At 57.2% G+C, this 24,827-nt stretch overlaps 5 protein-coding genes across 13 annotated transcripts in view; 2 read left to right on the top strand and 3 right to left on the bottom strand.

The window, feature by feature from the left end:
* Positions 1 to 7,808, bottom strand: part of MAD1L1 (mitotic arrest deficient 1 like 1) — a 339,612-nt gene extending 331,804 nt beyond the window's left edge. For all 3 annotated transcript variants that reach the window (XM_059897371.1, XM_059897373.1, XM_059897372.1), the window contains exons 1-3: positions 7,523 to 7,808; positions 4,987 to 5,149; positions 1,535 to 1,675 (exon numbers count right to left, since the gene is read on the bottom strand). In XM_059897371.1, the coding sequence (XP_059753354.1) occupies positions 1,535 to 1,675; positions 4,987 to 5,136 (291 nt within the window). In that variant the 5' untranslated portion in view covers positions 5,137 to 5,149; positions 7,523 to 7,808. The remainder of the gene's footprint in view (positions 1 to 1,534; positions 1,676 to 4,986; positions 5,150 to 7,522) is intronic.
* Positions 6,494 to 8,917, top strand: LOC132349916 (uncharacterized). The gene is made up of 4 exons (XM_059898727.1): positions 6,494 to 6,603; positions 7,033 to 7,343; positions 8,468 to 8,615; positions 8,722 to 8,917. The coding sequence occupies exons 1-4, from the start codon at positions 6,494 to 6,496 to the stop codon at positions 8,759 to 8,761; spliced, it is 609 nt and encodes a 202-aa protein (XP_059754710.1). The 3' UTR covers positions 8,762 to 8,917.
* MRM2 (mitochondrial rRNA methyltransferase 2) lies at positions 8,883 to 14,220 on the bottom strand. Its single transcript, XM_059897376.1, has 3 exons — positions 14,171 to 14,220; positions 12,251 to 12,540; positions 8,883 to 10,198 (listed from the first exon to the last, which is right to left on the bottom strand). The coding sequence occupies exons 1-3, from the start codon at positions 14,176 to 14,178 to the stop codon at positions 9,759 to 9,761; spliced, it is 738 nt and encodes a 245-aa protein (XP_059753359.1). The 5' UTR covers positions 14,179 to 14,220; the 3' UTR covers positions 8,883 to 9,758.
* Positions 14,221 to 14,248: 28 nt separating this feature from the next.
* Positions 14,249 to 21,255, top strand: NUDT1 (nudix hydrolase 1). 5 transcript variants are annotated; one of them, XM_059897365.1, is made up of 6 exons: positions 14,288 to 14,311; positions 14,462 to 14,700; positions 15,078 to 15,191; positions 15,725 to 15,890; positions 20,526 to 20,671; positions 20,941 to 21,255. In XM_059897365.1, exons 4-6 carry the CDS (start codon positions 15,739 to 15,741, stop codon positions 21,111 to 21,113), a joined length of 471 nt encoding a protein of 156 aa, XP_059753348.1. In that variant the 5' UTR covers positions 14,288 to 14,311; positions 14,462 to 14,700; positions 15,078 to 15,191; positions 15,725 to 15,738; the 3' UTR covers positions 21,114 to 21,255. The 5 variants fall into 5 exon arrangements, with proteins under 5 accessions (XP_059753349.1, XP_059753353.1, XP_059753351.1 ...); XM_059897370.1 differs by lacking the exon at positions 14,462 to 14,700 and having other exon boundaries at positions 14,257 to 14,311; XM_059897367.1 differs by lacking the exon at positions 15,078 to 15,191 and having other exon boundaries at positions 14,287 to 14,311.
* Positions 21,256 to 21,656: 401 nt separating this feature from the next.
* Positions 21,657 to 24,827, bottom strand: part of SNX8 (sorting nexin 8) — a 42,202-nt gene continuing 39,031 nt past the window's right edge. For all 3 annotated transcript variants that reach the window (XM_059897363.1, XM_059897362.1, XM_059897364.1), the window contains exon 11: positions 21,657 to 24,502. In XM_059897363.1, coding sequence (XP_059753346.1) covers positions 24,392 to 24,502 — 111 coding nt within the window. In that variant the 3' untranslated portion in view covers positions 21,657 to 24,391. The remainder of the gene's footprint in view (positions 24,503 to 24,827) is intronic.

The raw sequence follows: 24,827 nt of genomic DNA, 5'->3' as shown, positions 1-24,827 counted from the left end.
CCTGCTGATTCAGGGTTCAGGGGAGCGACGAACCGCGACTACAGCCTCCAAACCATCAGGAGGCCTTGAAGCCTGGGGACCTGCCAAGATGCAGGAGTGAGGTGCTGCGGCTGTGCAGGGACCCGGCCAGCACGTCACAGGGCAAGACGTGGCATCTCTCCTCAGGCGGCCAGTCCCAAGTGCACATGGGGCAGTGCAGGCAGGTCCCCAGACCTTGGACACCGAAGTCTCACCATCTCATCGGTATTTCCAGGTGGGAGGGCTGAGATTCCCACCCATCTGCCCTCTCCACCCACTACCAAACTGGCAGTCCCTGAGAAACCTTCACAGATACCCAAGACTCAAAGGGACAATCTGAAAGCCACTGGCTCAGACGGTTCCAGGGCTGTATTCAGCCAAGTCTACGGGTAGGGGGGAAAGGCCTCTCCAAGAGGAAGGTGCAAGTTCAGCGAGGGGGTCCCAGGATTAAGCTCAGTCAGCCCTGTACCCTTGGATTTCTCCACGAAAGACTGTCAGTGACTCACTTCAATACTTGCAAGATTCCCATGGCCTCTCCCTCTTCTTCTTCCCAGTGGCTCCCCCAGGACATCTTTCCTAGGACAACCCAGAACGTCGGCAAAAGCCCCACTGCACGCAGAAGCACCACACTGCGCAGCACCAGGGCCAATGCCGAGGCGGCAGCGCCCCACCCGCGGCGCACTGGGCTGCTGAGTCCACGCGGCACACCACAGCCACGGGCACAGCCACGGGCCTGCACGTCGGATTCAAGTACATCCAGCTAGCATTGCACCCTCGAGGCCATCAGCTACTTCTACAGGGCCTCGGAAAGAGGGGGAATATGCCACGTAACGCGAGAATGGGGCCAGATATCCACCCTCAGGGAAGCACAGAGGCCAGAGACCTTCTGATCCAACGCGCTGCCTGGATCTTGGCAGCACTGCCACAACTCATCAGCACTTATTGAAAAACCCTGGCAAAGTGCTGTTAATCAAAGCAAAGGAAGCATGGAATTTATGCACTAAGTAAAAACCTAGCATCTCCTCTGGGTAACAGGGGGTTATGCTTTCCTAGCCTGCCCTGGGTAAGGCAAGGGCAACATGAAGCAGCCCCCGACATTGGGGTTCTTGGCGCGGAGGCCCTATAACTATTTGCGCAAGACCCAGCCTGGGCCTGAGACTCTTATGCAAGCCAGTGACTTTCCAGGCCTGTCACCCCCAGGCCACCTGGCATTTGTGCCAGACCTCCATCCCAATTCTCAGAGAAGAGAGGGCAACCATGCAGCCAGCGGAGACGAGTGCCCACCAGCACCTCACCGGGCAGACGTGGCAGGGCAGCCATCCCTTCGTGCTGCCCTCCTCGGGGACACAGGGCACACCTGAGGCCCGACCCCCTTCCACAGGCGGCCTAAGAAGGCAGGCCCTGGACACCTGGAGGACAGCCCCTGGGCCGCTGGCTGGGCTCTCGCTCCCCGTGGTCCGGCAGGCACACGCACCCCCCCCACCCCCTGCTCTGGGGCGGGCCCGCCGGAGCCCACCTCGTAGCTCCTGGCGCTGGCGCTGGCTGCCCGCTCCAGCTCCACGCGGGCCCTCTTGTGACTCAGCTCCATCTGCGTCTTCTCCCGCTCCACCTGGATGAGGTGGGACCTGGAGCGGATCTGCTCTGCTCGCTCCTCCAGCTGACCGGTCACGTGCAAAGGAAAGACAGGGCCTCAGCAGCTGCGTCCGACAGGTGAGGGGCTCACTCAGCACTCCCTCACCGAGCACCTGCTCCCAGCAAGGCCCTCGCTCAGCCCTGGGGAGGAAGGAACACCGGGCCCCCAGGTGGGAAAGGGGTGCAGGGAGGCAGCAAGGCAAGAGAAGGTGACAAAGGACGAAAGAGGAAGGTGCGTTTTCAGATGACAGTGTGAGGGCGTGTTTCCTATGCTGTGTAACAAACTACCACCAACGCAGCAGCTTAAACGCCCATATGCTGACTGTCGCTTCTGTGGGTCAGAAGGCCAGGCACACACAGCCAGCTTCTCCGATCAGGGTCTCAACATCTAAAATCCATGCAGTCGGCAAGCTGTGCTCTCCCCTGTAGCTCAGGAGCCTCTTCCACGTTCCTATTTCCTTGCTGGCTGGGAGGCCCGGGCTGCTGCCAGCTCCCAGAGGCTGCCCACATTCCCTGCCACGTGGCCCTCTCCACCTCCAAAGCCAACAAGGGAGAATCTCGCACGTGTGGAATCCCTTTCCTGCTCTGCATCTCTGACTTCTTTGTCTGATTTCTGGACCCAGATTTTAAAGACTCACCTGATTGGGTCAGGCCCACCCAGGTACTCTCCCTACCTTAAGGTCAACTGATTGGAGCTATTAATTCTATCTGCAAAACCGCGGGGCCACAACATCTAGTTAGTGTTTGATTAAGTGGGAGAAACCGCAGTCCACCAGGGGCCAGCAGTTTGGGGCCCATCTCAGAAGTCTGCGTCCCCCAGAGGGTACGTAAATAAGGGGGAACTGAAGCTCTGAAGGGCCTCAGAAGACACAGCCAACAGTACCACCGAATCACCGACTGCAAGGGCCTTGTCTTCAGGGGGCTAGAGCCCAACTCCTCCAAGAATGGCCTGCAGTCCACCAACACAGCATCTCCTGGGCACTTAAGAGAAATGCAGAGTCTCGGGTCACGCCACACAGATACCAAATTGGAACCTTCCTTTTAAACATATTTTCAGGTGATTCACATGCACATGAAAGTTCAAGATGCTCTGGGCTACAGAAAGTGGTTCTCATTTCAATCAGGGACATGTGGCACCGTCTGCAGACACAACTGAGCGTCACAAGAAGGGGCGACACTCTGTGTTTGCTCCTGGCACGTAGCGGGTAGAGGCCAGGGATGTCGCTAAACATCCCGCGATGCACAGGAATGTCCTGCAAAACAAAAAATTATCCAGCCCAAAATGTCAACAGTGCCAAGTGTGAGAAATCCCAGGCCAGAGAAAAGACATTTTCTCCACCCTTCCCCCACATGCTCTGGAGGCCAAAGTCCACACTTTCTTTACCCCTCTGATACTTTCTCTCATTTCAGTTCCCACCTGTTGACATTTGGGAGCTCCTAACTCTACCCTCCATCAAACTCAGCCTTCCTAGTCTCACTCTGAGTCGGCAGCTAGGGCCCAGCTTCTTCAGAGGATGGCAGGACCCCAGCTCCGAGGGTGTGGGTACCACACGGGAGTCCCAGAGACACACATCCATTGGCGGCATCTTCCTGGAAGGTTGACCATACCTGAAGGAAAGTCACTGAACATATTTTTATATTTAAGCCAATGCTGACACGTAGCACAGCGGACTATAAACGCCTGCACACAGAAACAGGAACCTTAAAATAAACCAGGGGACGGGACTAGCAGGCAAGACACTGCTCTCTGCCTCCAGACTCCCCAGACCTGCAGCTGCTCTGTTCCCTCACCTGCCAGGCATGGTAGCAAAGAGACAGAACACTGACTGAAGTCCTGAGACAGGACAGGTCCAAGGTCAGGGCTCCTAGGCAGGTCCTGTGCCACGTGGCTCTCTAACCAGCTCACTCTGGCTACAGCTTTCATTTACTGATATCCCAACTGGGGAAGCCTTTCAGGTCATAGATGAGTGAGAACTAGGGACCCTGGAAATTCTAGACTCTATAGTTCCGACAGGCCAAAAGTTCCCAGACATCTGCATCAATAAAATTATAACTTTCTTAGACCAAAGTTGCCAACTTCATATTCTGCCAGTGAGCAAGGATTAAAAAAAAAAACAAAAAAAACAAAAAAAACCCCTATAATCTATTACCACCACCATTTCAAAAAAAGGTGTTTTAACAACAAAAACAAACACAAATGACCTAATTTCAGGATAAAGAACCGTCCTTGCCAAAAAAAAAAGGGCAGTGAGCAACTTAGCCCACTAACAAACACATAGTAAGTAATTCAACTATTCAGCAAACGAATGCATACAAACACACCAGCCTCTGTTTTAGCAAATGTGGCATGGACTCATCAGGGCTCCCAGAGCAACAGGAAACCACTGGCTCATCTGACACAGGACACTATAGCAGAAAGGCTGCAGCAACACAGGCAAGGCTGACAAGAGAGAAGGAATGCAAGCAGAGAAGCCAGAGATCACCTGATGCAGCCCTGACAGTGGCAGGGGCCTGGACATGGCTCGGACACCACATTCCCTCCCTATGTGGACCCAGTGATCCCTGCCCCAACTAGCACTGACCCCAAGACTCTTCAGAACCTGAAGTCCTTCAGGAGACCTGAGCCTTTACAACCGTGTCCACAATGAGCATTGCCGAAAACTTGGAACAAAGTGAAATACGACTATGAGCAAAGTGAAACTGTAAAAATCACCCCGTGGCAGACGGAAGCGACGGTGTGCAAATGGCGCCCGCAGTCCGAGACTGTCGTGTGCCCGATCCTTCGCTCACTGCCCTGCCTCTTACCTGCCAGGCTGACCAAGAGCCTGTGCGTACAACACAGCCCCGCCGTGTGCTACGCCGTCAAGGGAGCCAGCAGCCGGCTGCACAATTCCAGTGGTCATGTGCCCAGGCAGTTTCGGATTATTTCCCTCGATTAAATGAATGAATTGGCTTTCCAATCCTACCTCTAGCGTCTGCAAGCTCGTTAGTGTCAGCACAATGCTGAACACCAGATCCACTCTGGGGGTGCTGTTATCTCAGGCTTTTGAGCCAGGACAGCTCAGGGCCAGACCATGACCTCTGGCTGTCCTCCCAAACCGTGACTATCCATGCTGGAGATGTGGGAGATGGCCAGCTGGCCTCTAGGCTGAGAAAGCGCTCACCTGCCTCAACTATATGGGAGTTGAATCAGCCCCACCTAAGGGAAAGTCTGTGTATGTAGAGGCCCTTATCCGGACACAAACCGCTCACCTGCACCATGTGGCACTTGAACCAGCCCCACCTAAGGGCAGGTGCCTTTACCTGGAGGCCCCTATCCCAGCACGTACCACTCACCTGCATGCTCTGTTGGTACTGCATCTGCAGAGAACCTGGGGCAGAGGTGGAAACATCCAGTCCAGATCCTCCCTCCACTCGCTGAGAAATGAAATTGTTCAAAGACCTCAGGGTGGATAGGACGGTGGTGTTTTCCCCCAGGTCTTCCATGGCCACTTCCCTTCTGGAGGAAAACAAGGGAAGGGTCACAGGGAGCCTTCTGATGCGCCATCAGCTCTGCCAGCTGCCCGGTCAGGGGGTACCTTTGGGCAGTCCCACTCCCCTGATGCTCTCCCAGAGCCCTTATAATATTCCAGTGTCCGTAACCACATTCTTTGGAGTTAACTGGGAGCCCACACTGCCAATTTCTCAGAGAAGAAAAGGAGGCATAAAAAGACAACATGCCACCAAGCTGCTGACCATCAGGGTGCTGACCTGCGCACCAGCAGGACAGACAGACGGCTCCCAAGATGAGGGGTTGGGCAGTCAGGTGGCACATCTCCCACATAAGCACTCACAAAAAGCCTAGCTTCCGGGAATCAGAAACAAAGCACACAACAGTGGCCGTAAGGATGACAACCATAGCAGTGCTTATTATAGCTTAACAAAGACATTAATAAGTGTCACTACTATTTTCAGCCAGGTACCCCAAAGAAAGGTACCTGACATTCACTGAGCACCAGCACTTCCTGAGCCTGTCTCCTCATCTGTAAACTGAGGATCCCACTTTTCAAAGTTGTGAGGATTATAAGGCCCAAAAGAAGTCTCCAAATGGCAGATGGTACAGCTATTGCCCTTGAGTTTGACTATCACTCTGCTTGTAATTTAACACATGACACGGCAATCATCACAATGGGCAGATGAATGAGATCTCCTTACACATTCTTTCAGAGATGATAGAAAATGAGGCTCCAAAAGTTACGGAACTTAGACTGGAACCTGGGTCTGTCTGGCTCTAAAGGTCAAGGGTGCTCCACAGGCCAACGTGTGAAGGGCCAAGGACAAAAGCAGCAAAGAACACGCACCCCCAACCCTGCGCTGATTACAGCCTCACACCAGGCCGTCTACCAGGCAGAAGGTGTGGAGGTGTCCCAGGCACAGTTAACAGCCAAAAGGTGTGAATTCCTACAGGTGCATACTGTGTTCCCCCGAGGAAAGCAGCCAGCTCTCGCTGATTTCCCCTAAGTATTAGACTGAAGACACCTGCCCCCAACCCACCCGCCCCCAAACAAGGTGAAGAATCTTGGTTTGATTCTGAATTTCACACTTAACAAGAAACCTGGCCTTGGGCACGAAGAGCCCTTGTCTTCTGTAGGCCATCGTTTCCACCCCTGCACGACACAGCTGTTCTCTCTACCTCTCCTTCATATTACAGGTGGAAAATGGGCTCCAAGAGAGACCGGGGAGGGGCACCCACAGTGCTGGGAGCCTCCCTGAGAGACCCAGGCCCGCGTGCAGCCAGGCAGCAGCGCTCTGCTCTGGGAGGCAAATCCTCCCGTTTGACCGGGGCCATCCTTTCCATCCCGTGATGGGAAATTTAGCCAATACACCCCCTTCGCAAGAGCTGATGCACTTAATACACCAGAATGAGAAGCACACGTGCGTTTTCACCGGCCTGGAACGAAACCACTCCATAAGGCAAGCGATAAGGTGAAAGCTCAAACTCCATCCTCTCTATCAAAGACACTCAAATCTTCCAGAAGTCTAGTCACTGACGTGAACTGCTCTCAAAGGAACCCCTGAGCTGGGAGTCCAGAGCACACCGCCTCTCGACTGCCCTCCTTGGCAAAAGGACACCTGAGGGCACCTACAGAAATTACAAGGATGCTCCCCACCCGGCAACACCATTTCACACCGCCATGAGCACTTACGCTGACCTAAGTTCACCACCTGTCTGTCTGCTTTCTCCTAACTTATACTAGAGATCAGATGCAAGTTCCCGCCCTACTAGCTGCCACGAGTGCGACTCCGAGCAAGGCGCTTCCCATCTTCCCACCGGTTTCCTTAGCTGTAAAATGAAGTAGTGGAAACTCCCACACTGCTCAAGTGAAGACGTGGGGGCGACAGTGCTGTCAACTCGAAAGGGCGGGACCGGGGGAAGAGCTCCTCTTTCTGCACTGGGCCGTCTGGAGGCGGCTGGGGGGGAGGCCTTCTTCCCGGAGGCCGGGCGGTGAAGCACCTCTCCTCCGTGGCCGCCTCCACCCCGGCCCTCGCTCGCCCCTCGAACCCTGACCATTTCCAGCTGCTCCTCTCGGAGAGGAAACCTTGGGCGACTGCACGGGACGCGCCCAGGCTCGGAGGACAGAGCACGGAGCGAAGGGGCGCGCCGGCAGGGACCCCGGCCCCGGTGAGCACGCGGACAGACAGTGGGCGCGCCGGTAAGAGACCCAGGGCCGGGGTCTAAGAGGGAAGCGGGGACGCCGAGGGGGCGGCGCCCGCACCCAGACCCGGCGGGCTGCCCCAGCCTCTTCTTCGCCCGAACCCCGCCGGTTCGGCTCAGCATCCGCCCCCCAGCCCAGCCCGGCCCGGCCCCCCTCCCGGGACCCCGGCCGCTCACCTAGCCGCCTCAGCCTCCCTGCCGCCGTCGCCGCTGCTCAGATCTCCCTCTTTTACGCCCGCGTATCGTGAGACGTACGCCTGCGCTCTCGCGAGACCTGGGCGGGGCAAGCCGTAAAGCTCCGGGTCCGCGCACCAACGGGTCGTGGGGCCTTCGTGTTCGTCCCCGTAGCCACCCACCCGCAGGAGACCCCGCTCGGAGAGGACTAGGAACCAAAGGCCAGCCCGTGGGACTATCTTGGTGGCCCCGGCCTCCGCGGGTCAGGCTTCCACAGGGCGGCTGCCTCGCACTGTATTGTGGGGAACAGCACCGGCCAACGGTGGCCTCGTAGGGCCAAACTTTCCTGCCCGCCGGACTAGTCCGCAGATTTTGCCACTACAGTATTTGCCTGAATGAATGCCTTTTTTACTTTCCCCTGGCCCTCTAAAACAACGCGAAAAACCGGGCTACTAAGCTACCCTCCCAGCGCCCTGTGAGCTGTCGGGGCGCGATGCCGTCGTCTGGGTCCCAGTTCTCCAGGGCGCAACGGCAGAGCGGGGCGAGGTCAGCCCACAGCCAGCAGGTCCCTCCTGGAAGCACAGCCACCTGCGTCCACTAACGGGTCTTACCGGCCCCTCCTCCTCCCCGCCCCCTGCTAAGCGCCCGAGGGTCTGCACCGAATTCCCTTCTTCCAGAGAATAAAACACAAGTTTGTGTGGCCGGAAAGAAACGGGATGGGGAGGTGCAAGCAGGACAGGAGGCTCTGTGGGCTACATTAGCGGACTACGAGCGCAAATAAAACAAAATTTAAAAAGTCGGGTCTGCAGCCTCCTTCAGTGATCTGGACTACCCTAGGACCCTATGGAGATTCCTGGGTATCTATTCCTTCCCCCAGCGATCCTTCGCATGTGTAAACTAAAACTGCTGCCTGCCGTATCAGTAAATAAAAGACGTTCCGGTCACCAGCCACTACAGCCACCCCCGAGGGTGAGCCCAGGGAACTCGGGATGGAAACAGCAAGCCCGCCGTCAGACACTGCAGGCACCACCTCACCGCCCCTGCCACCCCAACGGCACACCGAGGAAACTCAGGACGCTGGCCCCAGAGAGCTGAGGTGCACATCAAAGGAATGATTTCAGTGAGCCCCGACTCTGACATCTTCCCAAACGTAGAAAAGCACTAAATTCCTTAACTTGAGATGTCTTGCTTTCTTTTAACAGTGATCACTTGATGTTCCAACTACCTGGTCTTTGCTGCTAAAACTCCTATAGATCCTGGCTCCCCCCTTGCCTCTTTGGAGCAATCTCTCAGAGTTATCTGAGATGCTGTGTCCGGGCTTAAGTCCTCAGTTTTGTCCACCAAATAAAACGTAACTCTCAACTTTTAGGTGGTGCATTTTTTTTTCAGTCTACACATTTAATCATCATTACAATCAATAAACTCTTCTTAAGGGATGAGCACACCTCCAGGAAATGGTTTTGAAGAAATTAATTTTTCAAAAGACAAACTTAAAAACATGGGAATTCCATAAAATAATACGACCTATATTGTTTTGTAAAGTTGCATCGAGTTCCTGGAAGAGTAAAAGGAAATAAACGAACACACCACTTCTCTGCTTGCTTTGGCACTTACCTTTAAGTCTTTGGAGGCTGGAGTATTACAGCAACAATTCCAGTGAGAAAACAAAGCACACCCACCCCATGCATAATTCATACCAAATGTCTTCCCTAATTGTTCTGAGAACTCTCACTGCTTGAAGAATGGATGTAGTTCCAGATCATTTGCCAGAGAGATGGACACAAATCCCCAGACTGAAACTTCAGATTTTTTCTACGTTACACGGTAAACCCAAAATAACACCTGGAAACCTGTGGGTTGTTTCGGAGCAAGGGTGGAAGCCTGTTTCTCTGTAACATACTAACGTGGGTATGAAGAGAAAGTTACATAAAGGTGTCCGTGTGTATGTTTCTCTGCCTCCGAGTGTTTTTATCCTTCCCTCAGTCTGCCTTTTCATCCTTTAATCTCTGCCTATCTCTTCCTCTTCACGAATCATGTTATAGAGACTTTTTTTATCATATGTCTTGGACACTGAATATAGTTTTGTCATATCTTTTAGGCTTAAAAAAAGGTCCCCCATTTGTCCTGCCCGCTGCATCCCAGATCAAGCTCGGATCTCCCCAGCCACACTTCAGGAAAGGGCTCAAGCTACATTTGCAGTGAAAAAGAACCAGAAACAGCAGATGAAACTCTCATTCCTTCACAGACCTTCCCCCTTCCCTCTTCGGTACTGTGTGGCCAAGAGGTACACCTCTGATGATTCTTTCCTGCTGGCTTCAGGTTTTACAGTCCTTGTTTTCTGGAATTCCTCTGTCAGTCTCTTCTGTAACCGATGGCTCTGACTTCCAGCCCAGGTTTTACACAGGAATGTTCCCCCACGGTGCAGGACTTCTGGAGCCATGTCCAGAAGGGACAAGCACAAGCTAATGAGCCTGTCGTGGTCGAGGCCCCGGATCCCCGTGGCGTTGGGTGCCATGTCACTCAGAATCACATCCGCTCTCCCAGCAGGAAGCAGTTCTCGGATTCTCTGGAAGGTTCTTGGGTCAGTCACATCAGCAGGGCACAGAAAAGTTGCTCCTTCCAGGGGGAGTATGTGAAGGAGATCTACCCCAAGCACAAAGCCAACAGGAGCACGGGGATCTAAGGAAGAAACGGTGGATGTGCTTACTTATTTACACCCTGAGTCTTCCCACAAAAAATAAATGCAACAAAATAATAAAATAGAAATAAAACGTCAGGACCGAGGAAAAGAGCTAATGTGCAAAGATGTGGACACAAGCCTCTCCCCACTTTCTATACATCCTACAAAAACATGTGGCGGGGAGTGGTGGTCCTTCTACCTCTGAGGAAACTGAGGCCCAGAGAGAAGTGACTGTCCCAGGGGACAGGCAGACCTGGGGCCACACCCTGGGCCTTGACACCATCTCTGATTTCATTTCACTCCCTGAGCCTTGCTCTCCATGAAAGGGCTTTTTATCTCTGAGTGGTCTTTATGACAAACTGAAACAGAAAATGACACACCAGTATACAAAGTGCCTCTGGATTAAATCAACAAATCCATTCTGCAGTTTAATCCAATTTCTTTCAATGTAGAAACTATTAGAAACAAGCCAAAAGAGGGGGGAAACAGACAAATGCAAAATAAGGTAAAAAAATTGATACCCTGCCCATACTTGAGTGATGCCAGCTGTGAAATAAAAAGATGTCATTGTTTCACCTCACCTGAAACAAGATTTCCTGCCCGCACGGCCGCTGCCCCCAGGCTCCACCTCCCTTCCCTTCCCGTTCCAAGCTCCCCTCTTCACAAGCCCTGGTGGCCCCTCCCTGCACCACCCCTACACGCCAGGGTAGATACAGGTTAGATAGATGAAGGGAACAGACTCTCGTAGCTCAGTTGGCTTGGTAAAAAAGCTGCTCCACGGGTGAGGGGCAGGGTGTTTTATCTCTATCTAAAGATTGGAAGTCCGGGTATTCTGCAGGATACCTCATTTTTCAAAGGCAAAAGCTCTCCATTTTCAGCCCTGGAAAGTGGGACATCTCTCGTCCCATTTTATACACTTCTGGTGTCTCCTTTAACGTCCCACGTACTACAGCCCCAGGAAGTGTCCTCTAAAGGCAAATGGCTTTGGTTCCATTTTTGCAACTTCTGGAAGTAAAAGAACCCAAACCATTTGATCCACACACTCTTTGCTTCTGCCACCTCTTACTACAAGTTAAACTTGGGCATTTTCCTGCTTCTACTGAAGAGAAATTAGGGGGCAGGAACCACTCAAATCAGTTGTTAGGAAGTCTGTGGATAGACTCAGTGGTGGGAAAAGGAACAGAAGCTTCTGACTCATTCATTCACTTAGCTGATAAATACTAAGCTCAAAAGAAATTTTTTTAACTGTTTTTAAGGTGTCTGGGAGAGATCTTTGTGAACTTCACATGTGTCATAATGCCAGTGCATGTGGTACCCTCAGACTTTACAGCAGGAAATGCAAGTGGTAAGGATCGTTACCACAGCACTGCACACGCTAGCAAAAGACCCAAAAGCAACCTTGGTGCCTAAGGTGAGGAGACTGGCTAAACACCAACAGTACAACCGTTATCTGAAATACTACGCAGCTGTTTCAAAGGATGGCATAGTTTTCTGCCTTGCATAGGTAGTTAGTTGATCTATTAGTGAGAGGAAACTTTTTTATATAGACGATCTTAGCCAAAACCCCTAAATGTAAAACAGATAAAAGCTAAGTCCCTCAAGTTGAGCCAAAGTGGGGAATCCAGAGCCACGAGGGCCCCCCGGGCAGCCCCCCAGGCAGCCCCCCAGGAGCACCTCCAGGAAACCCAGGGCTTCAAGGACCAGGACCTGGAAACCCCTGAGGTTGACTCAGTTGTACTGTCGTGGAAAGACGTCAATATATCAGTCAGCCAAAAAAAAAAAATAGCTCTGTTGAGGCTCCAAATCAGCAACAAAGGTACAGGATGTGCACCAATATATTAGTCTACACACTACTGCCGCGTGATCTGAGGTGATTTTCATTTCCATTATCCCTTTCTACCCTGTCTCTCATTTTGAAAACGTCAGTGTCGTATCATTCCTCCTAAACAACCGCGCAGAAGCACGTGCCTTCGCAAGGCGGCTCAGCTGCTCTGCATCCCCTGGCAGAGGGCGGCGCCCGCGTCTAAACCTCGGTGGTCAGGAGGCCCCACCTGTGCCTGCAGCGTTGACGCTCTGCACAGCCACCTGGCTCCACGCGCCAGGAGCGGCGCCACAGTCTAACACCCGGAGGCCAGGCCGCAGCATCCGGTGCCTCTCGTTCACCTCCAGGAGCTTGAAGGCACTTCGACACCTGTAACTCTCCACCTTCGCAGCCTTCACAAACGGGTCCCTCAAATGCCGCATCAGCCACAGGTGCTCGGCGCCGGTCCGGCCCTTGAGGCAACTCCCACCGGTGTGGAACCTTTGACGCGGAAAGGAAGCCCACACCAGCTTCAAGGACCTGGTGAGGAAAAGGGAGCAAGCAGGTTGGCATCGCAAAGACCAGCAGGTCAGGAGCTCGCTGGGGCCCCAGGCTCAATCCGCACGTTTTCAGAGATGGGACAGTGCGGCCCAAGAGGGAGAGGTGACTTGACGAGGCCCCACAGCCGGGAAGAAGGTGTTATGGGCTGAACCGTATCCCCCCGAAGTCTCTATGGTCAAGTCCCAACCCCCAGCACCTCAAGAGGTGGCTGGTCTTTAAATGAGGTAATTAAGGTAAAATGAGGTCACATGGGTGGGCTCTAATCCCATATGACTGGTGTCCTTGTAAGAAGAAGTTAGGACACAGGCACACACACACACAGCAAAACCCACATGAAGACACAGGGAGAAGATGGTCGCCTACAAGTCGAGGAGAGATGTCCCAGGAAGCAACCCTGCTGACACCTTGATTTCAGATTTCCAGCCTCCAGACACTGAGCCAGAAAATCTCTGCTCTGTAAGTCGCCCGTCCTGGGGTGCTTGTTTATGGCAGCCCGAGCAAGCTCCTCCAGCAGGCCTCTCCCCTTCAGTCCAAAGGTGTCTTTTCCCTCCTGAAGTTTTCTTCAGGAAAGCTCAAACGTTAATGGTAGTCACCTTGTTTGTTGTCAACCAAAGTTTTCCCAAGACTGGTTAAAAATGCTGATAAAATTAATGAAAGTAACATTCTTTCCCAGCAGATAGAAATTTCCACTGGGCTTTGAGAAACTCTGAGAAAACCCCGTGAGGACAGGTCCTTCCCTTGCTTAGTTCCATGGCTTTGGCGGCTAGTACAGGGTCTGACCGGCCTGTCACACTTCTTAAAAAAACTGAACTCACCCTGTGTGTGAACGAAGCGCAATTTCCAAGCCTCTTAGGGGAAGTGGGGTTGTTAACAGCTTACCCACTGCGAGCTAGCCGCACCTCCCTTCACGTAAGTCTCAGAACAACCCGACAGAGCAAACTCTGCGTCCTTTCTTCTGATGAAAAAGGCTGCCGTTAGCCCCATGGCTAGCAGCCAAAAGTCCCTTCAGCATGAAAACATGGTGACAAGATTTGGAGACAATAACGTGGGAACTGCTGCCTTCAAAAGGCGTAAGGAGCCTCAAGGAAAGAGGGCACAGGGTGGTCCTGGGCGCCAGAACTAATCCCACCGGTCAGCGGAGGCGTGGAGAGCGGAGTTACACGCCCCGAGCCCACCTGATGTGGGCAGCGGGCCTCCAGCCCCATCCCACGGCCTGGATTCAGCCACGTGGGCCTCTCACCTCTGGCACGCAGGCTTCAGGCGTGCGGAGCTCTACACAGCTTCACCTCCACCCGCGGCGCCCCCCCACCCGCCCCTCCCTTCCTAAAGCCCCCTCCAGCTCTCCGCCCGCCCGCCCGCCCGCCCCTCCCCGCGAGCCTTCGCCGAGCGTCCGCTTCGTGCTGGCAGGTCTCCCCTAGTCACCTCGCCGGGGCTGACCCTCTCCGGGCCTGGACGAGGTGGGCTCTGCGCCCCCTTTCGGACCGGAAACCTGGGGCAGGTCCCTGGCCACTCCGCCTCCCGCAGGCATGCAGTAGGTGCTCCACAAATGCCGGCTGAGCGCCAGCCGCCGCGCCCACCGACCGCCCCGCTCACCGACCGCCCCGCTCACCTGGCCATGAACGCCGACCTGCTCCAGCGGCCGCCACCGGAAGTGCCGGCCTCGCTTCCGGCCCGAGGCCACGCCCCCGGAAGCGGCGCGCGGGTGGGAAAGGTGCGTGCAGAGTCCGGGAGCGCGTGAGTCCGGGAGCGGGTGAGTCCGGGAGCGTCGCCACGGGAGACGGGCCTGGGACCTGCCGGGGAGCGCCCGGTGGGCGGGGGCGGCTGGAGACCCTGCACGAACGAGGCCCCGGCACGGGAGTCCGAGCCTGGCGCTCGACTGTGCGTTGTCTTTAAACCCTAGTCGCGGGCCTCGGTGTACAGGCGACCCCGCTGAGAGGCCACCCGGCTGACACGGGGCGCTGCCCGACCCCTGACTTTAGGCGGGCTCTCTGGGGACCCGTCTGATGGCAGAACCAAGAGCTGTAGCCAACTAGACGTCAACATGCGGTAGACGCAGGTTTGGGTACCGGCTCCGGTGTTTGATTTGGGGTCAAACGTAGCCTGTCTGAGCTTCAGTTTCCTTGGCTGAAAATGGAAAAGGTAAGTGTCAGCTCACAGAGTTGTTGGGTCTGTTAAAGGGGATAATTTGGGGGAAGTATATAATCAGTGCCTGATCACTGACAGCTGACGTTTCTAGCAGCAGCAGCAGTATCCCAATTACCTTAGGAAGCCAGGGCTTTGGACGCGAGCAGGTTGGGGACGTGACAAAGTCCGCAGACTAAAGGGAGGCTGGACCGCAGAGACCCACCTCTCCTGCCTGACCTACCGCCAGCACCAGGACCCAGGCCTAGGGCCCTTTTCTCAGACACCGCAACTTCCCAGGAGGATCGCTGGTCCTGAATCCTGCGTCTCGTCCAGCGTGGGCCCCAGACTGGGGTGGGGATGGATCGACAGCTAACTTGGTCCTGCTCTTCCAGCATTTCTCCAGCAGTGGCCAGACGTCACTCTCCGAGTCTTTCTCTGGACCACACAAACCCATTCGAGCAGGAGAGGCCTTTGGGTTCCAGCACCAGGTCCCAGAGCAGCAACAGGTGTGAGCAGAGTGTGAAAACCTGTCACAGGAACGGGGACTAGCTAGGCCTCCTCGCTGGGTGGACTCTCCACTGTCAGAAGCCATGCATGTCTTGGGAATCTGGGGGGCTGCTCGTGCAGAGAGGCAGAAACCAGAACACAGTAGGCCAGAAGAAGGCCCCATAATGAAAAGGCCAAGGCCAAAAGCCAGACCCAAGAACCGCTGGGTAAATTGCATGGTTCTCTTGGTGCCCGGTGGGCTCGGGGGCCTGGACACAGGAGCAGGAACAGCCCTGTGCCAAGGAGTGGGGAGGGGAAGGGATGGGCCATCATCTGACCTGCTGCATCAGCCCAGTAAGCGAAGGGCCTGGGCACTGATGCCCCTGGGTTCTGGGGGCCAGGCCTCTGTCTACCCCAGAAAACCTGCTACATGTGGCAGAGCTGGGACATTGCCTCCCCCTGCCTTGCAGAGCACATTTCCTGGCCACCCACAATACACACGCTTCAGTCCACACCCAGGTCAAGCTGACCCAACCCCTTGCCTTCCCCGCAGAACTCAAGGGCACCATGCGTGCCTCGAGGCTCTACACCTTGGTACTCGTGCTGCAGCCTCAGCGAGTCCTCCTGGGCATGAAGAAACGAGGCTTCGGGGCCGGCCGGTGGAACGGCTTCGGAGGCAAAGTTCAGGAAGGAGAGACCATCGAGGATGGAGCCAAGAGGTGAGGGGAGGGGCAGGCCTGACCGCAGAACCAGCTTCCGCAGGCGACAAGGATTCGGGCTGTAGAGCCAGGCCCCTGATTTGACCGCTTAGAGCCACATGACCTGGAGCCCAGACTGAATCCTTGAGCCTCGGTTTCTTCATCTGCAAAGTGGGGACAATAACAGTACCTACCTCTTAGGACTGTTGTGAAGATTGAGAAAATAAACATAAGGGACTGAGCGAGGCCTGGCACGTGGTCCGTGCTCAGTACACATCAGCTGCTGCTCTGCAGTCGTGGTTTTTAGGACATGTTTGGGAAGCTGCTGTGCGGTGGCTTGGGCAGGAGAATCCTGGCTTCCTCTTTCTAGCCAAGGGACCGGCCAGTCACTGGGCTCCTTCCTTTGTTCAGGGGAGCTGGTGACGAGCGTGTCTGGGAGCTTCCGCACACAGTCTCAGTTCTTCCTTGACACACCCACTTTCACATGGGAAGAACTGAAGCCCAGAGAGGTTGAGCAGTGTGCCCGAGATCACACAGGCCTCCAGACCACAGCCCCTTTGCCTTCATGCCCCTCGCAGGCCTGTGTGGGTAAATCCAACCTCCTGTGTCATCCACTGAGCCCCACGCGGTCTGGCCTCGCCCCCTCGCTCCCATCCCTGCCCCCCGGACACCCCAAACTGTCGTCACCCTCCCACTCTTCCTGGCTCCTCCTCTGGCTGACCCCTCCTCGGCCTTCACATCGGAGAAGGTGCCCCTCCCCCAGCTCTTCTCCATAGACCTCTGGATTTCCTTCACAGAACCGCCACCTTTCTGATCACACTGAATTACGCCCTCTGTCCATCATGAGGCCAGGACGGAAGACCTTTTATAAGTCAAGTTTGTATTGAAGTATAAAGTGCATGTAGGAAAATGCCAGTCTTCATCAGGGCATTTTTAAGAAATGGGTCCGTCATTTAACCAGCACGTAGATCAAGAAATGGGACTGGAGGGTGGACGCTGCCCCCAGGGGGGCAGCCTGGGCCCTGACTTCGGTCACAGTTGATGGTTCGGCCCATTCGGAAATACCCTGTAGAGCGAGCCTTGCAGCTGTGGCTTCCTCCTGGCGTTATGTCTGCACGTGGCAGTGGTCCAGTCCGGTTTAGGAACACGCTGCAGCCTGCTCGTCCCGGCCCGGGGCTTTTGGGCCGCTTCCGGGTTGGAGTTGCAAGTGGTGTAGCTGTGGACAGTCCTATACGGTCTTTCCGGCGGACGCTCCCCTGGAGAATTCGAGGTGTTCCGCCTTAGCACATACTGCCAACTGGCTGTGCTCGTTTAAACTCCCGCCAGCAGCGTATGAGATCCGCTTCCTCCAAACCCTCAGCGACACCTGGCATCTTCTGTCCTTTTCCTCTTAGCCATCCCGGCAGGTGTGGTGATACCTTGTGGAGGTTTTAATTTGTCTGCCCCAGTGACTAATGAAATTGGGCCACCTGCTCAGCGTCTGTGGGCCACTGGCATAAACTCGGTTCAGCCGAGCAGACGCCGTGCTGGGCCCTGCAGTCTGCCCCCCGGACGCTCGCTGGACGACCAGAAGGCGCTGCAGCCGTGACCCCCAACCTCACTCCTCTGTGCCGACCTCACCACAGATCGCAGAACCGTCCTGAAATCGATGACTTTGTTGTCGTTCAGGCTTGCTTACTGCTTTATTATCAAGGTCTCAGTTACCCTCTTAGAGCCTCGTGATTCTTTGCCCTTTGGAGGCCTCGTCCAGCAGGTGGGGCTGTGGAGGGCGCTTCCTCCCAGGCCACCCTGAGCTCCGTTTTGATACCCAGGCGTCCTCGAGGGCATACTCAGCCCCTGCAGGCAGCGTGCCCCGCTGGGGGACGTCCTCTCCACAGGCACGGGGCACTAATGGTCTCCATGCTCTGCCCGGGGGCCCTTCCTTAAGGCAGGGTTGGCCTTACCCTGAGACTGAGGCCAAAAGTGCAGCATCCAGGGCCCACACCGCCCGCCTGGTGTAGACCAGTCTGCCTGTGACTGCATGGCACCACGCTGGCGCCCAGGGCCTGTGGGGCAGCTCCGGGCAGCTCCCTCCAGGAGCCCTGTGTCCTCTCCCCAGGGTTCCAGCCTGGGTGTAGGATGGAGCCAAGCGTCAGGACCACCCCGACAAAGGACTGTTGAGGACCTGCAGGGGGGGTCGGGACGGGTGGCAGGTTCTAATGCACGGGGCGCAGACTGAGACCCACCCCAGGGCCCTGGGACTCCAGCAGCAACAGGGCTTCGCCTACCTTGGGGATGACTCAGCCGTCGGCCCCAGGCCCCTAGGGCAGCTCTGGCCCCTTCGCGTGCACGGGTGTGGGGCTGCTCCTTAGGCCCCAGGCCCTGGCTGTCCTGCCCTGACGAGCGAGGTCACGGCAGCCCTGGGGGTGTCTGGTGCACTGCTCTTTGGGGTCCCAGGGTGGGCCCCACTTCAACAGCTGGGTTAACATGTGCTCCTCACTCACCAGCAGACTCAGGTGGCCGTGTGAGACTGGTTGTCCCTTCCTCTGTGCTGGACGTCCTGGGGGGGAAGCCATCTGAGCACCAAGGAAGATGCATCCTTCCTCCTGGGGGGTTGCAGGGAGTTGCAGGCACCTGGGGACCCAGGGTGCCTCACAGCCAGGTTTCAGCTTTGGGTGTGGCGCACGCCCACCTTTCTGGCCAGCACCCGCAGAGCAGCGGTGAGGACACAGAGCACCGTGTCAGAGAACTCTGGAAGGCCGTGCAGCCGGTGGGCCCCCGAGCTGCACCGCAGGCTCCGGACCGCAGGGCCACCGGCCCATGCCCCCGCCGTGTGGGGAACATCCCAGAGATGCAATCAGACGCGTCAGCAAAACTGGATCAGTGTCACCCCCAGCTGCCTGGTTATCCCGGCCCGAAACAAGCTCAGCTCTGCCTGCGCGGACACATTGATATTTCATACACTGCCGTGGACTCGGGGAAGATGAGCCGAAATTAGTCAAAACATTAAATCAGTAGGTGACGTTTTTAAAAACGAGCTCGCCAGCCTGCTGCCGGAGGTAGGGGCGGGCCCTGCGGAAGGCTTCTGTTACATTTAATTGGGGAGCCATTTCCACCCCTGCAAGTGAAAACACACGTTCATTTTTTTAGCTCGTGTCTAATTTTAATTAACCATCTCAATGAATAAATTCCAGCTTCCAGCGCATCACTTGGGCTGCATCTGAATGGCAGCAAATGGATGCAGTTCCTCTCCGGGCCTCCCAGGAAGGTTAGGGCAGATTCCAAGCTCAATAAGGCGTCCATTTAAATAAGACCGTTTAACCCAACACACGCGTTTAACAAACACCGGTTTCCCTGACTCCTCATTACAGGCACAGGAAGTAATTATGCATTGTGTTCCTAACATAACTTAGAGATCAAAGCTTAAAAAGACCTTTTTTTAACCTACCACTCTAAATAGTCAGGTATAATTAGAATGTTTTTACAGCAACAAAAATAAATACAGGGCAGTGGGGAAGTGAGACTCTAGCAGGAGACACAGGTGCTGAGCTTCACGGGTGCAGGGCTCGTGGGGTCCCCAGAGTCCCGAGCACAGCAGAACATCCAGAAAGCGCTTGCCAAGGATGGAACGAGGCGCAGGATGACCGCGGCGGGGCAGCCGGTGGGGTGAAAGGCTGGTGGCCGACGGTGTGTACGAGGATGCTCGTCTCGGCGGGTTTCGTGATGAGCAGGGTGGGACTTTTATTCTATGACACGCAACCGCCGAGAAGCTGGTTGAATTCCCTGAAGTGTAGCACGTGGCTCTGCAGTGTTGTGTGAAAAGCACAGGTACAAGGTACGGGCAGCACATTTGCAGTTTTTAAAAGGGATGCACAAAGGAGAAAGACCCAAAGGGGAAACTGCAGTGGTGGCAAGGGTTCTTGCTGGTGAGGGGTCCGTGTGTTTGCTAGACTGTCTACAGGGAATATGCAGCTTGGGGAAGCACTGTTCAATTCAGGGGGGGGAGTCCCGGTTCTCCTCGTGAGTCGCCCGGCACTTGTGCACTCAGGTGGGGAGATCAGCCCCCTGACCTCTTCCTCCAAGCACAGGTGGCTGAGCTGGGGGACGGGGTCCTGAGAAGCGGGGACACAGCGAGACAGGCCCAAAGCTCATCCCCTACCATCAAGCGCTGCTGAGGTGAGCTGGCTGGGGGTGGGGCCTGTCTCCTTGGTGAAACAGGATTTAAAACAGCCCCTTCTCTGGGGAAGAGACAGTAGAAACCTGCAGTCTGATCCTGAGCTCTGAGCAGGGACAGGACGGGAGAATTCTCTGGGCAGGATGACTTTGGCTCAGGGCCGGGTTCTGGGGGCTGCAAGCCCGCAGAGCACCATGCACACGTGACGGCCTCCGGGAGAGCCGAGCAGGACAGGTGGGGTCTCCCGGCTCTAGCACTGGCCTCCCGTGGGACCTCCGAGCAGCTGAGCGGGGCCAGGCCTGACCTGCCACGCGGTGCGCCCAGGGTGCTCACTTACGGAGGTCTGGCTGCCCCTAAACAGCGGTCCCCGAACCCGAGCCCTTGGCCACATGTACACACTCCGCCCCTCCATCCTCCCAGCCCCATTCCTGGCTTCTGCGTGGGCGCTGTGCTTTAACTGTCACCTTACGTCCGTCGGTGCACCCACCTGCCTCTGCCCACAGGGAGCTGCAGGAAGAGAGCGGTCTGACCGTGGACGCGCTGCAGAAGGTGGGCCAGATCGTGTTTGAGTTCGTGGGCGACCCCGAGCTGATGCACGTGCACATCTTCTGCACAGACAGTGTCCACGGGACACCAGTGGAGAGCGACGGTGAGTCCCAGGGCTTGTCCCTTCACGGCGGGTGAGAGGGAGGCAGGTGACGAGCGGCTCGGCAGCCCTCCCCTCCCCCAGGGGCAGGTGCTGAAACGCACCAGCACCGGAGCCTCCCTACTCTTGTGTAAGATAAGGGATACAGTCACAAGGGTTAAATATGAAAGTGTGTCAAGTTCCTCACACAGAACAACTCAGTAATTCCTCACAAAAAGTCAGTTTAAAATCTGGATTGAACATCGATGACTGTTCCTCTTCACTGACTTCAGAAATGCGCCCCCAGTGGTTCCAACTGGACCAGATCCCCTTCGCTGACATGTGGCCCGATGACAGCTACTGGTTTCCCCTCCTGCTTCAGAAGAAGAAGTTCCACGGCTACTTCAAGTTCCAGAATCACGACACCATCCTGGACCACAAGCTCCGCGAGGTGGACACCGTCTAGGACAGCCAAGCTGGCCCCTCGGGCCACGGGAACTCTGCCCAGCCACGCTGTGGCTCCAGGCTCCGCACGCCGGCGGGCCTCCAGTCTGTCTGGCGCGTGATTGGGTGGAAAGGAAAATAAACCTTTTACCTTTTCAACATTCCTCACCGGGCCTCACGAAGTCCCATCCTCGGGGAGCCGCCAGATGTGCCTGGCTGTGACCTGCACCACCGGACAGAGATGGGGGGAAGAGACACAGGTGCAAAAGGGGAGGGGACGGCTTTTCGGACGTCCCACGGGGCAGAGCTGGTGTGGGAGGCCGGGCGTAGGTGTGTGCGGGGCCGTGGGATCCGGGGGTGGGCTAGAGGCCGTGTCCTCCTCTCACCACCCCCCTTAAGGGGAAACCGAGGCACGGTCAGGGCCCAGGGCTCCAACCCCCATCTGATGTACCATCACCTGGTCACCCTCCCTCCCCCAAGACAGGCTGATCTCGTCCTGGTTTCTGACCCCGAGGAGGGGGCTGGGGGGTACCAACCACTGACACAAAAACTTCACAACTTGACGCAACTTTTATAAACACGTTTAATGATAGTTGTTCATGTAAGTTCAGTGATAAAAATCTCGGAACGTAGCTCATTTGTAAACAATTCCAGTTAACTGGGTGTGATGGTCATTGATCCCTGCAGCCGTATAAAGTGCTTCGTACATAACCAGACTCAACGCAAAGCAAGAGGAAGGGCCTCAGACACAGAACCGTCCTGACCTCCGGCAGCCCGAGCCCCGTGTCCCCACGGCAGCCTGCCTTGGCCACGTCCTCCCTCCCCACTCTGCGTCTTCGCCCGCTGACTGGAACATCGCTGTGGGTCACCACCGAGTCAGCCGGACACAGGCTGCAGGGACGTGGCCTGAAGGCACACGCCTTGGGCCGGGCTAAGGCAGTGGTGAGCCGCACTCAGCCCTACGGGACGGGAGCGGCCGAAGGGCTGCCATCGGGAAAGCGGAAGCGGACGTCCTTTCACGGGGCTGTGGCCAGGCTCCCCCGGGTGCGAGGGAAGCTCGGACGCAGAGGCCTGCGGGCCCACCGTGGAGCTGGAGCAGCCTCTCCCCCCTTCCCCGAGCAAGCACTGAGCAGAAAACCCTGCCCGCCGAGCCCGGGAACCCAGCGGCAGCCCGGGTGGAGGGCGGACGGGGAGCTTTGTGGAAAAGGTGCCTCTGCGCCCCCAGCTGCCACGCGAGGGGGACATGGTCACTCCAGCACCTTCCCGCTGACCCCTTTCCAGCACCTGGGGCGGGGGCGCGTGGACCAGAAAGCGCCCTGCAGGTGAGCCCCTGAGGAGAGCGAGGCCAGGCCTCCAGCCGAGAACGTGCTCCTGGTTTCCACGCGGGGGTTGGTCCCGCCAGGAGGGTTCTCTCCTGGGAAGTGCGTCTGAAGTCTTTGGTGTCAGAGCTCTGCCTGGTGACCCGTGTGGGGAGAGCAAGCCTCAACCTGACCGGGCAGACGCTCCCCGCCCTCCGTGCCGCTGCGCCACCGCCCACCACGCGGCCGGGGCGTCTCCCCCGCTCTCCGCCGTCCCGTGGCCTCGTGTCCGTCACCACCCACGGGCAGACCTCGGGGGTGCGCAGCCACCGCCGCGGGGCCAGGACAGCAGAGGCCGGTGGTCACGCGCTACGGCTCAAGCGTACACAGCACCCGGGGACCAACCTGCAGGGCAGCACAGAGCCACGCAAAGTGCTTGGGAACCCGTTTCTACACAGAGAGAGCAAAACGCAGAAACAGCCCACAAAGGGACAAATGGCACAGACGGCCCCTGCTGGCCAGGCTCCGGGGGCACACCGCCCCTCTCCTCGTCCTCCAGGAGACTGGGAGCCCGGCACAGGAAGGCACACGTTGGCTGCCGTGGGGCTCCAGCGGGGTGGGGTGCAGCTGGCCTCCCCGCACGCCTGTGGCTTTGCTGGCACAGGCAGGATCCACGTGTGGGTGAGCCCAGGCCCAGGCGGGCACGCTCACTTTGCCCTGGTCTGTGACGTGTGTCAGCTCACCAGGGAAGCCTGGTGCCACCCGGAGCCTCTGGGTCCCACGTGCGTGCCTCACACCGAGGGCAAACCCCCAGAACCAGGCACGTGTTGCAGGAAGGCAGGGATCTCAGACCCTGCGGTGCAGTCGACCTCCTCCAACGCCCTCCCAAGCCAGTGAGAACGGTGAAGGACAGGGGGCACTTACACAACAGGGGTTCAGGGCAGGACACACCCAGGCCCCAGGCGGACATAAGCCCACATGGCTCCAGACGGCCGCCCCCTCGGAGCAGGCCCTGGGCCGGCAAGCGTGCCAGGGAGGCTGGAAGGAGGGTTCCTGCTGCCCTGAAGAAGCGAAGTCGGTGTAACAGGGGGTCACCAGAGCGACACAGATCCCCCGTGCAGAGCCCACTGCCCTGCCAGCCTCGACGCTCACGGTGTGGCCTCCCAAGAACAGACCGGCAGCCGCCTGCACCTGGACAGACGGCGGAAGCACCGGCTCACGAACCTCCAGACGCCTCGGTCCCCGCTTTGTGCTCCACACCTCAGACCGCCGGGCACTCAACAGGGTCACAGTGTGAGCGTGCACACGTGTGCGTGCCGTGCAGGGAGGGACACAGACGCCAGGGCCGCCAGGACTCACTCACAGTTTGGGCCCAGGGACCCTCGGGCTCCCGCTCGCACGGCCACGGCTGTCTGCGGGCCGCAGCGGAAGGTCTCGCTGACCAGTTCCGTGTGGGACACGGCCACCGCCATCCGACGGCAGCACGCCGGCCGCGGGGACGGTCCTGTCCCCCTCTCCCCGCTCAGCTATTCCAGAACCCTCCCGACTGTTCTAGCACATGGGGTCCCCTGCACACGCCCCCCTGCACAATCTGCTGTGTGAAAACCATCCCTGCCGCCTCACCCTCTGTGGGTCCTGGGAGAAAACCATTCCAGGGACTCAACGCTCTCGCCACCAGACTAACAGGCCACGGTGCGCGTCGGGAGGGCCGGGCAGGGTCGAGGGCAACCAGGACAGACCCCGTGTGGCCGCGGCTTCGGTCGATGCCCGGCGGCCTAGTGCGCGTCCTCAGCCTTGCTCCCCGCGAGGGGAGGGGAGCCACAGCCACCGGGACCCAGCCCCAGCCCGCCCGGGCGTCAGCTCCTCCACAAGGGGCTGCAGCCCAACGCCGGGCCCCCTCGGGGTCGGGGCAGCCACACGTGAAGGGAATCAAACAGGAACACACCATTTGGAAAGAAGTTTTAGTGAGGGCGCCGCAGCTGCCGCCCTCGTCCTCCCGGCACTAGTGAGGAGACAGGCCGTCCTGCGGGGACCTCGGTGGGCTTGGGGCGCCGTGCGGTCCAGCGAAGAGGCGCTGTAGCTTGGGCTGCAGGTCATTCCACACCTTGCTCATCTGGAGGAGGGGGGGGCAGGGCGGGGTGAGGAGATGGCGGCCGCCTGCGGCCTGACGCACCAGCTCTCTCCTCCTGAAATGCCCCCGGAGAGAGGACACGCCCGTGTAGCCACGCCAGCCCGCGTGTCACCTCCCCCAGAGCTCCCGGAGTGGCGGCGGGCCGGCCTTGCCACCCGCACCGCGGCCCAGCGCTCCGAAGACCCCTCCACAGACCAGCCCAGGTAAGGGCGGACCGCAACCAGAGGTCACCAGAGGTCACAGTGGCCGGTGCCACCGCCCCGCACGGGGACAGAAAAGCACAGGTCTGCTCGACGTAAGACGTGTT

The sequence above is a fragment of the Balaenoptera ricei genome, chromosome 15 (genome assembly GCF_028023285.1).
Source record: "Balaenoptera ricei isolate mBalRic1 chromosome 15, mBalRic1.hap2, whole genome shotgun sequence".
Lineage (NCBI taxonomy): Eukaryota > Metazoa > Chordata > Mammalia > Artiodactyla > Balaenopteridae > Balaenoptera > Balaenoptera ricei.
The sequence above is the reverse complement of the archived record's forward strand: the minus strand, read 5'-3'. Positions and strand labels throughout refer to the sequence as shown.

Bases quoted from the DNA above. Each gene is read 5' to 3' on its own strand.
- LOC132349916 (XM_059898727.1), top strand. From the start codon at position 6,494: ATGGGAAATTTAGCCAATACACCCCCTTCGCAAGAGCTGATGCACTTA. The intron at 7,344-8,467 runs GTAAGAGACCCA...TCCGGTCACCAG, and splicing joins GACAGACAGTGGGCGCGCCG to CCACTACAGCCACCCCCGAG. The intron at 8,616-8,721 runs GTGCACATCAAA...TTCTTTTAACAG, and splicing joins GCTGGCCCCAGAGAGCTGAG to TGATCACTTGATGTTCCAAC.
- MRM2 (XM_059897376.1), bottom strand. The intron at 10,199-12,250 runs GTGGGGCCTCCT...TTTCTTCCTTAG, and splicing joins CGTCAACGCTGCAGGCACAG to ATCCCCGTGCTCCTGTTGGC.
- NUDT1 (XM_059897366.1), top strand. From the start codon at position 15,739: ATGCGTGCCTCGAGGCTCTACACCTTGGTACTCGTGCTGCAGCCTCAG. The intron at 15,891-20,525 runs GTGAGGGGAGGG...CTCTGCCCACAG, and splicing joins ATCGAGGATGGAGCCAAGAG to GGAGCTGCAGGAAGAGAGCG. The intron at 20,672-20,940 runs GTGAGTCCCAGG...CACTGACTTCAG, and splicing joins GACACCAGTGGAGAGCGACG to AAATGCGCCCCCAGTGGTTC.